Source organism: Xyrauchen texanus, chromosome 29 (genome assembly GCF_025860055.1).
Source record: "Xyrauchen texanus isolate HMW12.3.18 chromosome 29, RBS_HiC_50CHRs, whole genome shotgun sequence".
Classification (NCBI taxonomy): domain Eukaryota; kingdom Metazoa; phylum Chordata; class Actinopteri; order Cypriniformes; family Catostomidae; genus Xyrauchen; species Xyrauchen texanus.
The window spans coordinates 29,435,054-29,451,612 of NC_068304.1; the positions used below are offsets into that span (position 1 = coordinate 29,435,054).

The following is a 16,559-nucleotide window of genomic DNA, read 5'->3' on the forward strand; positions in this document are numbered from 1 at the left end:
TTCATTAATGTTTCAAAAGGCCTAACATATTTGAAACTATGGGGTAACAATAGCTTTTGGGAGAAACACTTTATTGCATACTAAAAAGTAACTGAAATGATCTGTCACTCACAGGATTTTGGACCGGTGTAAGACCTCTGACTGTACGGTCGAAAGGCCCCAGCTGTGAGCTGCCCAGACTGGTGATTGTTGTCTTGGATTCCTTTGTAAATGAAGGTATGCTCCAGTTCTAATGAGATAAAAGAGAGTGTATTTAGACAGCTTTTTACTCTCCACAGCATTCTCACTGAATCTGACGCATGATCATCCATTCAATATTGCTGTAACATAAAAATATCAAACTTACTTCTATGAAGCCAAAAAGGTTTGCAGTAATATGTCCAAGGATATTTAATACTGTCACATTTTCCAGAGGTATACGGTGCTTAAACATGTAGTGCTCCTTGCCATTCACGAATACCTATGGAATCGAGGTGAAAGAGTCCGCTTGAAGACAATTGCTTGGATTACAATTAGGGTTCATTTGAGTTTGGGATACAAAGCACATACCTGATATCCTTCAGGTTTGGGGACGATAAACATTTCAAAAGCCTCTCCCTTTTGAAGGGGTTTTCAGAGACAAATTCCTCAGTCTGCCATCCTCCATTCCTGAAGCTGTTCATGGCCACCTTGCTGCCCATTCGGGGTTGAAGTGGAAAGCAACATCATCCTTGTCAGACTGTCCAGTCTTGAAATTTATTGCGTAACCTGCATGGAAGTTCAGGCATTTTATGACCACCGAATCCATATAACAACAAAAATGTTTCTAAGTTTACAACCCCAACATGAATTCTTCCACTATAAAATAACTACATTTCAGATCACAAATAGGACAATATTTTGTCTGTATTAGAGGGTACAGTCTTTTCCGGACTGAATTCTAGGAAAGCATTCATTGTTTATATGGTTGCATACATGTGGTCAACAAAACAATTGCTTACTTGTCAGCATTAGTAGGAATAACTCCCTGCAAGTACAAGGCCATTCCTGCTCTAAGTCCTCCAGGAATTGTGCCTACATAGGGAAGGATCTGCAGTGTGTACAACAAAATTGAATCAGTCTTGTGTTACCCAGAACTTTGTGGTTGCTTTTAACTCATGAAATTAGGAAATGAAGCGTTTCATTAATGTTTCAAAAGGCCTAACATATTTGAAACTATGGGGTAGCAATAGCTTTTGGGAGAAACACTTTATTGCATACTAAAAGTAACTGAAATAATCTGCCACTCACAGGATTTTGGACCGGTGTAAGACCTCTGACTGTTCGGTCGAAAGGCCCCAGCGTGAGCTGCCCAGACTGGTGATTGTTGTCTTGGATTCTTTTGTAAATGAAGGTATGCTCCAGTTCTAACGAGAGAAAAGAGAGTGTATTTAGACAGCTTTTTACTCTTCACAGCATTCTCACTGATTCTGACGCTTGATCATCCATTCAATATTGTCGTAACTTAAAAATATATAACTTACTTCTATGAAGCCAAAAAGGTTTACGCTAATATGTCCAACGATATTTAATGCTGTCACGGTTTCCAGAGGCATACGGTGCTTGAACATGTAGTGCTCCTTGCCATTCACCTAATACCTAAGGAATCGAGGTGAAAGAGTCCGCTTGAAGACAATTGCTTGGCTTACAATTAGGGTTCATTTGAGTTTGGGATACAAAGCACATACCTGATATCCTTCAGGTTTGGGGACGATAAACATTTCAAAAGCCTCTCCCTTTTGAAGGGGTTTTCAGAGACAAATTCCTCAGTCTGCCATCCTCCATTCCTGAAGCTGTTCATGGCCACCTTGCTGCCCATTCGGGGTTGAAGTGGAAAGCAACATCATCCTTGTCAGACTGTCCAGTCTTGAAATTTATGGCTGAACCTGCATGGAAGTTCAGGCATTTTATGACAACCGAATCCATATAACAACAAAAATGTTTCTAAGTTTACAACCCCAACATGAATTCTTCCACTATAAAATAACTACATTTCAGATCACAAATAGGACAATATTTTGTCTGTATTAGAGGGTACAGTCTTTTCCGGACTGAATTCTAGGAAAGCATTCATTGTTTATATGGTTGCATACATGTGGTCAACAAAACAATTGCTTACTTCTCAGCATTAGTAGGAATAACTCCCTGCAAGTACAAGGCCATTCCTGCTTTAAGTCCTCCAGGAATTGTGCCCACATAGGGAAGGATCTGCAGTGTGAGCAACAAAATTGCATCAGTCTTGTGTTACCCAGAACTTTGTGGTAGCTTTTAACTCATGGAATATGGAAATTAGGTGCTTCATTAATGTTTCAAAAGGCCTAACATATTTGAAACTATGGGGTAACAATAGCTTTTGGGAGAAACACTTTATTGCATACTAAAAAGTAATTGAAATGATCTGTCACTCACAGGATTTTGGACCGGTGTAAGACCTCTGACTGTACGGTCGAAAGGCCCCAGCGTGAGCTGCCCAGACTGGTGATTGTTGTCTTGGATTCCTTTGTAAATGAAGGTATGCTCCAGTTCTAATGAGATAAAAGAGAGTGTATTTAGACAGCTTTTTACTCTCCACAGCATTCTCACTGAATCTGACGCATGATCATCCATTCAATATTGCTGTAACATAAAAATATCAAACTTACTTCTATGAAGCCAAAAAGGTTTGCAGTAATATGTCCAAGGATATTTAATACTGTCACATTTTCCAGAGGTATACGGTGCTTAAACATGTAGTGCTCCTTGCCATTCACGAATACCTATGGAATCGAGGTGAAAGAGTCCGCTTGAAGACAATTGCTTGGATTACAATTAGGGTTCATTTGAGTTTGGGATACAAAGCACATACCTGATATCCTTCAGGTTTGGGGACGATAAACATTTCAAAAGCCTCTCCCTTTTGAAGGGGTTTTCAGAGGCAAATTCCTCAGTCTGCCATCCTCCATTCCTGAAGCTGTTCATGGCCACCTTGCTGCCCATTCGGGGTTGAAGTGGAAAGCAACATCATCCTTGTCAGACTGTCCAGTCTTGAAATTTATTGCGTAACCTGCATGGAAGTTCAGGCATTTTATGACCACCGAATCCATATAACAACAAAAATGTTTCTAAGTTTACAACCCCAACATGAATTCTTCCACTATAAAATAACTACATTTCAGATCACAAATAGGACAATATTTTGTCTGTATTAGAGGGTACAGTCTTTTCCGGACTGAATTCTAGGAAAGCATTCATTGTTTATATGGTTGCATACATGTGGTCAACAAAACAATTGCTTACTTGTCAGCATTAGTAGGAATAACTCCCTGCAAGTACAAGGCCATTCCTGCTCTAAGTCCTCCAGGAATTGTGCCTACATAGGGAAGGATCTGCAGTGTGTACAACAAAATTGAATCAGTCTTGTGTTACCCAGAACTTTGTGGTTGCTTTTAACTCATGAAATTAGGAAATGAAGCGTTTCATTAATGTTTCAAAAGGCCTAACATATTTGAAACTATGGGGTAGCAATAGCTTTTGGGAGAAACACTTTATTGCATACTAAAAAGTAACTGAAATAATCTGCCACTCACAGGATTTTGGACCGGTGTAAGACCTCTGACTGTTCGGTCGAAAGGCCCCAGCGTGAGCTGCCCAGACTGGTGATTGTTGTCTTGGATTCTTTTGTAAATGAAGGTATGCTCCAGTTCTAACGAGAGAAAAGAGAGTGTATTTAGACAGCTTTTTACTCTTCACAGCATTCTCACTGATTCTGACGCTTGATCATCCATTCAATATTGTCGTAACTTAAAAATATCATAACTTACTTCTATGAAGCCAAAAAGGTTTGCAGTAATATGTCCAACGATATTTAATACTGTCACATTTTCCAGAGGTATACGGTGCTTAAACATGTAGTGCTCCTTGCCATTCACGAATACCTATGGAATCGAGGTGAAAGAGTCCGCTTGAAGACAATTGCTTGGATTACAATTAGGGTTCATTTGAGTTTGGGATACAAAGCACATACCTGATATCCTTCAGGTTTGGGGACGATAAACATTTCAAAAGCCTCTCCCTTTTGAAGGGGTTTTCAGAGACAAATTCCTCAGTCTGCCATCCTCCATTCCTGAAGCTGTTCATGGCCACCTTGCTGCCCATTCGGGGTTGAAGTGGAAAGCAACATCATCCTTGTCAGACTGTCCAGTCTTGAAATTTATTGCTAACCTGCATGGAAGTTCAGGCATTTTATGACCACCGAATCCATATAACAACAAAAATGTTTCTAAGTTTACAACCCCAACATGAATTCTTCCACTATAAAATAACTACATTTCAGATCACAAATAGGACAATATTTTGTCTGTATTAGAGGGTACAGTCTTTTCCGGACTGAATTCTAGGAAAGCATTCATTGTTTATATGGTTGCATACATGTGGTCAACAAAACAATTGCTTACTTGTCAGCATTAGTAGGAATAACTCCCTGCAAGTACAAGGCCATTCCTGCTCTAAGTCCTCCAGGAATTGTGCCTACATAGGGAAGGATCTGCAGTGTGTACAACAAAATTGAATCAGTCTTGTGTTACCCAGAACTTTGTGGTTGCTTTTAACTCATGAAATTAGGAAATGAAGCGTTTCATTAATGTTTCAAAAGGCCTAACATATTTGAAACTATGGGGTAACAATAGCTTTTGGGAGAAACACTTTATTGCATACTAAAAAGTAACTGAAATAATCTGCCACTCACAGGATTTTGGACCGGGTGTAAGACCTCTGACTGTTCGGTCGAAAGGCCCCAGCGTGAGCTGCCCAGACTGGTGATTGTTGTCTTGGATTCTTTTGTAAATGAAGGTATGCTCCAGTTCTAACGAGAGAAAAGAGAGTGTATTTAGACAGCTTTTTACTCTTCACAGCATTCTCACTGATTCTGACGCTTGATCATCCATTCAATATTGTCTGTAACTTAAAAATATCATAACTTACTTCTATGAAGCCAAAAAGGTTTGCAGTAATATGTCCAACGATATTTAATGCTGTCACAGTTTCCAGAGGCATACGGTGCTTGAACATGTAGTGCTCCTTGCCATTCACGAATACCTAAGGAATCGAGGTGAAAGAGTCCGCTTGAAGACAATTGCTTGGCTTACAATTAGGGTTCATTTGAGTTTGGGATACAAAGCACATACCTGATATCCTTCAGGTTTGGGGACGATAAACATTTCAAAAGCCTCTCCCTTTTGAAGGGGTTTTCAGAGACAAATTCCTCAGTCTGCCATCCTCCATTCCTGAAGCTGTTCATGGCCACCTTGCTGCCCATTCGGGGTTGAAGTGGAAAGCAACATCATCCTTGTCAGACTGTCCAGTCTTGAAATTTATGGCGAACCTGCATGGAAGTTCAGGCATTTTATGACAACCGAATCCATATAACAACAAAAATGTTTCTAAGTTTACAACCCCAACATGAATTCTTCCACTATAAAATAACTACATTTCAGATCACAAATAGGACAATATTTTGTCTGTATTAGAGGGTACAGTCTTTTCCGGACTGAATTCTAGGAAAGCATTCATTGTTTATATGGTTGCATACATGTGGTCAACAAAACAATTGCTTACTTCTCAGCATTAGTAGGAATAACTCCCTGCAAGTACAAGGCCATTCCTGCTTTAAGTCCTCCAGGAATTGTGCCCACATAGGGAAGGATCTGCAGTGTGAGCAACAAAATTGCATCAGTCTTGTGTTACCCAGAACTTTGTGGTAGCTTTTAACTCATGGAATATGGAAATTAGGTGCTTCATTAATGTTTCAAAAGGCCTAACATATTTGAAACTATGGGGTAACAATAGCTTTTGGGAGAAACACTTTATTGCATACTAAAAAGTAACTGAAATGATCTGTCACTCACAGGATTTTGGACCGGTGTAAGACCTCTGACTGTACGGTCGAAAGGCCCCAGCGTGAGCTGCCCAGACTGGTGATTGTTGTCTTGGATTCCTTTGTAAATGAAGGTATGCTCCAGTTCTAATGAGATAAAAGAGAGTGTATTTAGACAGCTTTTTACTCTCCACAGCATTCTCACTGAATCTGACGCATGATCATCCATTCAATATTGCTGTAACATAAAAATATCAAACTTACTTCTATGAAGCCAAAAAGGTTTGCAGTAATATGTCCAAGGATATTTAATACTGTCACATTTTCCAGAGGTATACGGTGCTTAAACATGTAGTGCTCCTTGCCATTCACGAATACCTATGGAATCGAGGTGAAAGAGTCCGCTTGAAGACAATTGCTTGGATTACAATTAGGGTTCATTTGAGTTTGGGATACAAAGCACATACCTGATATCCTTCAGGTTTGGGGACGATAAACATTTCAAAAGCCTCTCCCTTTTTGAAGGGGTTTTCAGAGACAAATTCCTCAGTCTGCCATCCTCCATTCCTGAAGCTGTTCATGGCCACCTTGCTGCCCATTCGGGGGTTGAAGTGGAAAGCAACATCATCCTTGTCAGACTGTCCAGTCTTGAAATTTATTGCGAACCTGCATGGAAGTTCAGGCATTTTATGACCACCGAATCCATATAACAACAAAAATGTTTCTAAGTTTACAACCCCAACATGAATTCTTCCACTATAAAATAACTACATTTCAGATCACAAATAGGACAATATTTTGTCTGTATTAGAGGGTACAGTCTTTTCCGGACTGAATTCTAGGAAAGCATTCATTGTTTATATGGTTGCATACATGTGGTCAACAAAACAATTGCTTACTTGTCAGCATTAGTAGGAATAACTCCCTGCAAGTACAAGGCCATTCCTGCTCTAAGTCCTCCAGGAATTGTGCCTACATAGGGAAGGATCTGCAGTGTGTACAACAAAATTGAATCAGTCTTGTGTTACCCAGAACTTTGTGGTTGCTTTTAACTCATGAAATTAGGAAATGAAGCGTTTCATTAATGTTTCAAAAGGCCTAACATATTTGAAACTATGGGGTAACAATAGCTTTTGGGAGAAACACTTTATTGCATACTAAAAAGTAACTGAAATAATCTGCCACTCACAGGATTTTGGACCGGTGTAAGACCTCTGACTGTTCGGTCGAAAGGCCCCAGCGTGAGCTGCCCAGACTGGTGATTGTTGTCTTGGATTCTTTTGTAAATGAAGGTATGCTCCAGTTCTAATGAGAGAAAAGAGAGTGTATTTAGACAGCTTTTTACTCTTCACAGCATTCTCACTGATTCTGACGCTTGATCATCCATTCAATATTGTCGTAACTTAAAAATATATAACTTACTTCTATGAAGCCAAAAAGGTTTGCAGTAATATGTCCAACGATATTTAATGCTGTCACAGTTTCCAGAGGCATACGGTGCTTAAACATGTAGTGCTCCTTGCCATTCACCGAATACCTAAGGAATCGAGGTGAAAGAGTCCGCTTGAAGACAATTGCTTGGCTTACAATTAGGGTTCATTTGAGTTTGGGATACAAAGCACATACCTGATATCCTTCAGGTTTGGGGACGATAAACATTTCAAAAGCCTCTCCCTTTTGAAGGGGTTTTCAGAGACAAATTCCTCAGTCTGCCATCCTCCATTCCTGAAGCTGTTCATGGCCACCTTGCTGCCCATTCGGGGTTGAAGTGGAAAGCAACATCATCCTTGTCAGACTGTCCAGTCTTGAAATTTATGGCGAACCTGCATGGAAGTTCAGGCATTTTATGACAACCGAATCCATATAACAACAAAAATGTTTCTAAGTTTACAACCCCAACATGAATTCTTCCACTATAAAATAACTACATTTCAGATCACAAATAGGACAATATTTTGTCTGTATTAGAGGGTACAGTCTTTTCCGGACTGAATTCTAGGAAAGCATTCATTGTTTATATGGTTGCATACATGTGGTCAACAAAACAATTGCTTACTTCTCAGCATTAGTAGGAATAACTCCCTGCAAGTACAAGGCCATTCCTGCTTTAAGTCCTCCAGGAATTGTGCCCACATAGGGAAGGATCTGCAGTGTGAGCAACAAAATTGCATCAGTCTTGTGTTACCCAGAACTTTGTGGTAGCTTTTAACTCATGGAATATGGAAATTAGGTGCTTCATTAATGTTTCAAAAGGCCTAACATATTTGAAACTATGGGGTAACAATAGCTTTTGGGAGAAACACTTTATTGCATACTAAAAAGTAACTGAAATGATCTGTCACTCACAGGATTTTGGACCGGTGTAAGACCTCTGACTGTATCGGTCGAAAGGCCCCAGCGTGAGCTGCCCAGACTGGTGATTGTTGTCTTGGATTCCTTTGTAAATGAAGGTATGCTCCAGTTCTAATGAGATAAAAGAGAGTGTATTTAGACAGCTTTTTACTCTCCACAGCATTCTCACTGAATCTGACGCATGATCATCCATTCAATATTGCTGTAACATAAAAATATCAAACTTACTTCTATGAAGCCAAAAAGGTTTGCAGTAATATGTCCAAGGATATTTAATACTGTCACATTTTCCAGAGGTATACGGTGCTTAAACATGTAGTGCTCCTTGCCATTCACGAATACCTATGGAATCGAGGTGAAAGAGTCCGCTTGAAGACAATTGCTTGGATTACAATTAGGGTTCATTTGAGTTTGGGATACAAAGCACATACCTGATATCCTTCAGGTTTGGGGACGATAAACATTTCAAAAGCCTCTCCCTTTTGAAGGGGTTTTCAGAGACAAATTCCTCAGTCTGCCATCCTCCATTCCTGAAGCTGTTCATGGCCACCTTGCTGCCCATTCGGGGTTGAAGTGGAAAGCAACATCATCCTTGTCAGACTGTCCAGTCTTGAAATTTATTGCTAACCTGCATGGAAGTTCAGGCATTTTATGACAACCGAATCCATATAACAACAAAAATGTTTCTAAGTTTACAACCCCAACATGAATTCTTCCACTATAAAATAACTACATTTCAGATCACAAATAGGACAATATTTTGTCTGTATTAGAGGGTACAGTCTTTTCCGGACTGAATTCTAGGAAAGCATTCATTGTTTATATGGTTGCATACATGTGGTCAACAAAACAATTGCTTACTTCTCAGCATTAGTAGGAATAACTCCCTGCAAGTACAAGGCCATTCCTGCTTTAAGTCCTCCAGGAATTGTGCCCACATAGGGAAGGATCTGCAGTGTGAGCAACAAAATTGCATCAGTCTTGTGTTACCCAGAACTTTGTGGTAGCTTTTAACTCATGGAATATGGAAATTAGGTGCTTCATTAATGTTTCAAAAGGCCTAACATATTTGAAACTATGGGGTAACAATAGCTTTTGGGAGAAACACTTTATTGCATACTAAAAGTATTGAAATGATCTGTCACTCACAGGATTTTGGACCGGTGTAAGACTTCTGACTGTACGGTCGAAAGGCCCCAGCGTGAGCTGCCCAGACTGGTGATTGTTGTCTTGGATTCCTTTGTAAATGAAGGTATGCTCCAGTTCTAATGAGATAAAAGAGAGTGTATTTAGACAGCTTTTACTCTCCACAGCATTCTCACTGAATCTGACGCATGATCATCCATTCAATATTGCTGTAACATAAAAATATCAAACTTACTTCTATGAAGCCAAAAAGGTTTGCAGTAATATGTCCAAGGATATTTAATACTGTCACATTTTCCAGAGGTATACGGTGCTTAAACATGTAGTGCTCCTTGCCATTCACGTAATACCTATGGAATCGAGGTGAAAGAGTCCGCTTGAAGACAATTGCTTGGATTACAATTAGGGTTCATTTGAGTTTGGGATACAAAGCACATACCTGATATCCTTCAGGTTTGGGGATCGATAAACATTTCAAAAGCCTCTCCCTTTTGAAGGGGTTTTCAGAGACAAATTCCTCAGTCTGCCATCCTCCATTCCTGAAGCTGTTCATGGCCACCTTGCTGCCCATTCGGGGTTGAAGTGGAAAGCAACATCATCCTTGTCAGACTGTCCAGTCTTGAAATTTATTGCGAACCTGCATGGAAGTTCAGGCATTTTATGACCACCGAATCCATATAACAACAAAAATGTTTCTAAGTTTACAACCCCAACATGAATTCTTCCACTATAAAATAACTACATTTCAGATCACAAATAGGACAATATTTTGTCTGTATTAGAGGGTACAGTCTTTTCCGGACTGAATTCTAGGAAAGCATTCATTGTTTATATGGTTGCATACATGTGGTCAACAAAACAATTGCTTACTTGTCAGCATTAGTAGGAATAACTCCCTGCAAGTACAAGGCCATTCCTGCTCTAAGTCCTCCAGGAATTGTGCCTACATAGGGAAGGATCTGCAGTGTGTACAACAAAATTGAATCAGTCTTGTGTTACCCAGAACTTTGTGGTTGCTTTTAACTCATGAAATTAGGAAATGAAGTGTTTCATTAATGTTTCAAAAGGCCTAACATATTTGAAACTATGGGGTAGCAATAGCTTTTGGGAGAAACACTTTATTGCATACTAAAAAGTAACTGAAATAATCTGCCACTCACAGGATTTTGGACCGGTGTAAGACCTCTGACTGTTCGGTCGAAAGGCCCCAGCGTGAGCTGCCCAGACTGGTGATTGTTGTCTTGGATTCTTTTGTAAATGAAGGTATGCTCCAGTTCTAACGAGAGAAAAGAGAGTGTATTTAGACAGCTTTTTACTCTTCACAGCATTCTCACTGATTCTGACGCTTGATCATCCATTCAATATTGTCGTAACTTAAAAATATATAACTTACTTCTATGAAGCCAAAAAGGTTTGCGCTAATATGTCCAACGATATTTAATGCTGTCACGGTTTCCAGAGGCATACGGTGCTTGAACATGTAGTGCTCCTTGCCATTCACGAATACCTAAGGAATCGAGGTGAAAGAGTCCGCTTGAAGACAATTGCTTGGCTTACAATTAGGGTTCATTTGAGTTTGGGATACAAAGCACATACCTGATATCCTTCAGGTTTGGGGACGATAAACATTTCAAAAGCCTCTCCCTTTTGAAGGGGTTTTCAGAGACAAATTCCTCAGTCTGCCATCCTCCATTCCTGAAGCTGTTCATGGCCACCTTGCTGCCCATTCGGGGTTGAAGTGGAAAGCAACATCATCCTTGTCAGACTGTCCAGTCTTGAAATTTATGGCTGAACCTGCATGGAAGTTCAGGCATTTTATGACAACCGAATCCATATAACAACAAAAATGTTTCTAAGTTTACAACCCCAACATGAATTCTTCCACTATAAAATAACTACATTTCAGATCACAAATAGGACAATATTTTGTCTGTATTAGAGGGTACAGTCTTTTCCGGACTGAATTCTAGGAAAGCATTCATTGTTTATATGGTTGCATACATGTGGTCAACAAAACAATTGCTTACTTCTCAGCATTAGTAGGAATAACTCCCTGCAAGTACAAGGCCATTCCTGCTTTAAGTCCTCCAGGAATTGTGCCCACATAGGGAAGGATCTGCAGTGTGAGCAACAAAATTGCATCAGTCTTGTGTTACCCAGAACTTTGTGGTAGCTTTTAACTCATGGAATATGGAAATTAGGTGCTTCATTAATGTTTCAAAAGGCCTAACATATTTGAAACTATGGGGTAACAATAGCTTTTGGGAGAAACACTTTATTGCATACTAAAAAGTATTGAAATGATCTGTCACTCACAGGATTTTGGACCGGGTGTAAGACTTCTGACTGTACGGTCGAAAGGCCCCAGCGTGAGCTGCCCAGACTGGTGATTGTTGTCTTGGATTCCTTTGTAAATGAAGGTATGCTCCAGTTCTAATGAGATAAAAGAGAGTGTATTTAGACAGCTTTTTACTCTCCACAGCATTCTCACTGAATCTGACGCATGATCATCCATTCAATATTGCTGTAACATAAAAATATCAAACTTACTTCTATGAAGCCAAAAAGGTTTGCAGTAATATGTCCAAGGATATTTAATACTGTCACATTTTCCAGAGGTATACGGTGCTTAAACATGTAGTGCTCCTTGCCATTCACGAATACCTATGGAATCGAGGTGAAAGAGTCCGCTTGAAGACAATTGCTTGGATTACAATTAGGGTTCATTTGAGTTTGGGATACAAAGCACATACCTGATATCCTTCAGGTTTGGGGACGATAAACATTTCAAAAGCCTCTCCCTTTTTGAAGGGGTTTTCAGAGGCAAATTCCTCAGTCTGCCATCCTCCATTCCTGAAGCTGTTCATGGCCACCTTGCTGCCCATTCGGGGGTTGAAGTGGAAAGCAACATCATCCTTGTCAGACTGTCCAGTCTTGAAATTTATTGCTGAACCTGCATGGAAGTTCAGGCATTTTATGACCACCGAATCCATATAACAACAAAAATGTTTCTAAGTTTACAACCCCAACATGAATTCTTCCACTATAAAATAACTACATTTCAGATCACAAATAGGACAATATTTTGTCTGTATTAGAGGGTACAGTCTTTTCCGGACTGAATTCTAGGAAAGCATTCATTGTTTATATGGTTGCATACATGTGGTCAACAAAACAATTGCTTACTTGTCAGCATTAGTAGGAATAACTCCCTGCAAGTACAAGGCCATTCCTGCTCTAAGTCCTCCAGGAATTGTGCCTACATAGGGAAGGATCTGCAGTGTGTACAACAAAATTGAATCAGTCTTGTGTTACCCAGAACTTTGTGGTTGCTTTTAACTCATGAAATTAGGAAATGAAGCGTTTCATTAATGTTTCAAAAGGCCTAACATATTTGAAACTATGGGGTAGCAATAGCTTTTGGGAGAAACACTTTATTGCATACTAAAAAGTAACTGAAATAATCTGCCACTCACAGGATTTTGGACCGGGTGTAAGACCTCTGACTGTTCGGTCGAAAGGCCCCAGCGTGAGCTGCCCAGACTGGTGATTGTTGTCTTGGATTCTTTTGTAAATGAAGGTATGCTCCAGTTCTAACGAGAGAAAAGAGAGTGTATTTAGACAGCTTTTTACTCTTCACAGCATTCTCACTGATTCTGACGCTTGATCATCCATTCAATATTGTCGTAACTTAAAAATATATAACTTACTTCTATGAAGCCAAAAAGGTTTGCGTTAATATGTCCAACGATATTTAATGCTGTCACGGTTTCCAGAGGCATACGGTGCTTGAACATGTAGTGCTCCTTGCCATTCACGAATACCTAAGGAATCGAGGTGAAAGAGTCCGCTTGAAGACAATTGCTTGGCTTACAATTAGGGTTCATTTGAGTTTGGGATACAAAGCACATACCTGATATCCTTCAGGTTTGGGGACGATAAACATTTCAAAAGCCTCTCCCTTTTTGAAGGGGTTTTCAGAGGCAAATTCCTCAGTCTGCCATCCTCCATTCCTGAAGCTGTTCATGGCCACCTTGCTGCCCATTCGGGGTTGAAGTGGAAAGCAACATCATCCTTGTCAGACTGTCCAGTCTTGAAATTTATGGCTGAACCTGCATGGAAGTTCAGGCATTTTATGACAACCGAATCCATATAACAACAAAAATGTTTCTAAGTTTACAACCCCAACATGAATTCTTCCACTGTAAAATAACTACATTTCAGATCACAAATAGGACAATATTCTGTCTGTATTAGAGGGTACAGTCTTTTCCGGACTAAATTCTAGGAAAGCATTCATTGTTTATATGGTTGCATACATGTGGTCAACAAAACAATTGCTTACTTCTCAGCATTAGTAGGAATAACTCCCTGCAAGTACAAGGCCATTCCTGCTTTAAGTCCTCCAGGAATTGTGCCCACATAGGGAAGGATCTGCAGTGTGAGCAACAAAATTGCATCAGTCTTGTGTTACCCAGAACTTTGTGGTAGCTTTTAACTCATGGAATATGGAAATTAGGTGCTTCATTAATGTTTCAAAAGGCCTAACATATTTGAAACTATGGGGTAACAATAGCTTTTGGGAGAAACACTTTATTGCATACTAAAAGTAACTGAAATGATCTGTCACTCACTGGATTTTGGACCGGTGTAAGACCTCTGACTGTACGGTCGAAAGGCCCCACTGTGAGCTGCCCAGACTGGTGATTGTTGTCTTGGAGTCCTTTGTAAATGAAGGTATGCTCCAGTTCTAATGAGATAAAAGAGAGTGTATTTAGACATCTTTTTACTCTCCACAGCATTCTCACTGAATCTGACGCATGATCATCCATTCAATATTGCTGTAACATAAAAATATCAAACTTACTTCTATGAAGCCAAAAAGGTTTGCAGTAATATGTCCAAGGATATTTAATACTGTCACATTTTCCAGAGGTATACGGTGCTTAAACATGTAGTGCTCCTTGCCATTCACGAATACCTATGGAATCGAGGTGAAAGAGTCCGCTTGAAGACAATTGCTTGGATTACAATTAGGGTTCATTTGAGTTTGGGATACAAAGCACATACCTGATATCCTTCAGGTTTGGGGACGATAAACATTTCAAAAGCATCTCCCTTTTTGAAGGGGTTTTCAGAGGCAAATTCCTCAGTCTGCCATCCTCCATTCCTGAAGCTGTTCATGGCCACCTTGCTGCCCATTCGGGGGTTGAAGTGGAAAGCAACATCATCCTTGTCAGACTGTCCAGTCTGGAAATTTATTGCGAACCTGCATGGAAGTTGAGGCATTTTATGACAACCGAATCCATATAACAACAAAAATGTTTCTAAGTTTACAACCCCAACATGAATTCTTCCACTATAAAATAACTACATTTCAGATCACAAATAGGACAATATTCTGTCTGTATTAGAGGGTACAGTCTTTTCCGGACTAAATTCTAGGAAAGCATTCATTGTTGATATGGTAGCATACATGTGGTCAACAAAATAATTGCTTACTTCTCAGCATTAGTAGAAATAACTCCCTGCAAGTACAAGGCCATTCCTGCTTTAAGTCCTCCAGGAATTGTGCCCACATAGGGAAGGATCTGCAGTGTGAGCAACAAAATTGCATCAGTCTTGTGTTACCCAGAACTTTGTGGTAGCTTTTAACTCATGGAATATGGAAATTAGGTGCTTCATTAATGTTTCAAAAGGCCTAACATATTTGAAACTATGGGGTAACAATAGCTTTTGGGAGAAACACTTTATTGCATACTAAAAAGTAACTGAAATAATCTGCCACTCACAGGATTTTGGACCGGGTGTAAGACTTCTGACTGTACGGTCGAAAGGCCCCAGCGTGAGCTGCCCAGACTGGTGATTGTTGTCTTGGATTCCTTTGTAAATGAAGGTATGCTCCAGTTCTAATGAGATAAAAGAGAGTGTATTTAGACAGCTTTTTACTCTCCACAGCATTCTCACTGAATCTGACGCATGATCATCCATTCAATATTGCTGTAACATAAAAATATCAAACTTACTTCTATGAAGCCAAAAAGGTTTGCAGTAATATGTCCAAGGATATTTAATACTGTCACATTTTCCAGAGGTATACGGTGCTTAAACATGTAGTGCTCCTTGCCATTCACGAATACCTATGGAATCGAGGTGAAAGAGTCCGCTTGAAGACAATTGCTTGGATTACAATTAGGGTTCATTTGAGTTTAGGATACAAAGCACATACCTGATATCCTTCAGGTTTGGGGACGATAAACATTTCAAAAGCATCTCCCTTTTGAAGGGGTTTTCAGAGGCAAATTCCTCAGTCTGCCATCCTCCATTCCTGAAGCTGTTCATGGCCACCTTGCTGCCCATTCGGGGGTTGAAGTGGAAAGCAACATCATCCTTGTCAGACTGTCCAGTCTGGAAATTTATTGCGAACCTGCATGGAAGTTGAGGCATTTTATGACAACCGAATCCATATAACAACAAAAATGTTTCTAAGTTTACAACCCCAACATGAATTCTTCCACTATAAAATAACTACATTTCAGATCACAAATAGGACAATATTCTGTCTGTATTAGAGGGTACAGTCTTTTCCGGACTAAATTCTAGGAAAGCATTCATTGTTTATATGGTTGCATACATGCGGTCAACAAAACAATTGCTTACTTGTCAGCATTAGTAGGAATAACTCCCTGCAAGTACAAGGCCATTCCTGCTTTAAGTCCTCCAGGAATTGTGCCCACATAGGGAAGGATCTGCAGTGTGTGCAACAAAATTGCATCAGTCTTGTGTTTCCCAGAACTTTGTGGTTGCTTTTAACTCATGGAATATGGAAATTAGGTGCTTCATTAATGTTTCAAAAGGCCTAAAATATTTGAAACTATGGGGTAACAATAGTTTTTGGGAGAAACACTTTATTGCATACTAAAAAGTAACTGAAATGATCTGTCACTCACAGGATTTTGGACCGGGTGTAAGACTTCTGACTGTACTGTTGAAAAGCCCCAGTGTGAGCTGCCCCGACTGGTGATTGTTGTCTTGGATTCCTTTGTAAATGAAGGTTTGCTCCAGTTCTAATGAGAGTAAATAGAGTGTATCCTCACTTTTATGTTATCAAGAAGCTTTTAGCAGGTTTTGAACTTATTGGTTTGGGACATTTAGAATGCATTTTGTCTTTCAAGGGCTATGTTTTATGAAC

General features: G+C 39.7%; 1 protein-coding gene across 45 annotated transcripts in view; it reads right to left on the reverse strand.

The window, feature by feature from the left end:
* lgals4 (galectin 4) overlaps positions 1-15,767 on the reverse strand; it is a 31,069-nt gene extending 15,302 nt beyond the window's left edge. For 5 of the 45 annotated variants that reach the window (XM_052097286.1, XM_052097310.1, XM_052097313.1 and 2 more), the window contains exons 1-7: positions 14,558-14,609; positions 13,281-13,400; positions 13,078-13,191; positions 12,844-12,960; positions 6,769-6,857; positions 6,337-6,535; positions 347-460 (exon numbers count right to left, since the gene is read on the reverse strand). In XM_052097286.1, the coding sequence (XP_051953246.1) occupies positions 347-460; positions 6,337-6,535; positions 6,769-6,857; positions 12,844-12,960; positions 13,078-13,191; positions 13,281-13,400; positions 14,558-14,569 (765 nt within the window). In that variant the 5' untranslated portion in view covers positions 14,570-14,609. Of the gene's footprint in view, positions 1-346; positions 461-1,292; positions 1,386-2,660; positions 2,775-4,741; positions 4,859-6,133; positions 6,248-6,336; positions 6,536-6,768; positions 6,858-7,925; positions 8,015-9,082; positions 9,172-10,237; positions 10,327-11,394; positions 11,484-11,683; positions 11,801-11,917; positions 12,032-12,553; positions 12,643-12,843; positions 12,961-13,077; positions 13,192-13,280; positions 13,401-14,234; positions 14,349-14,437; positions 14,610-15,159; positions 15,277-15,393; positions 15,508-15,596; positions 15,633-15,715 lie in introns of those variants that run through there. The other 40 variants (XM_052097307.1, XM_052097308.1, XM_052097298.1 and 37 more) reach the window with 31 other exon arrangements.
* Between the last annotated feature and the right edge of the window lie 792 nt (positions 15,768-16,559).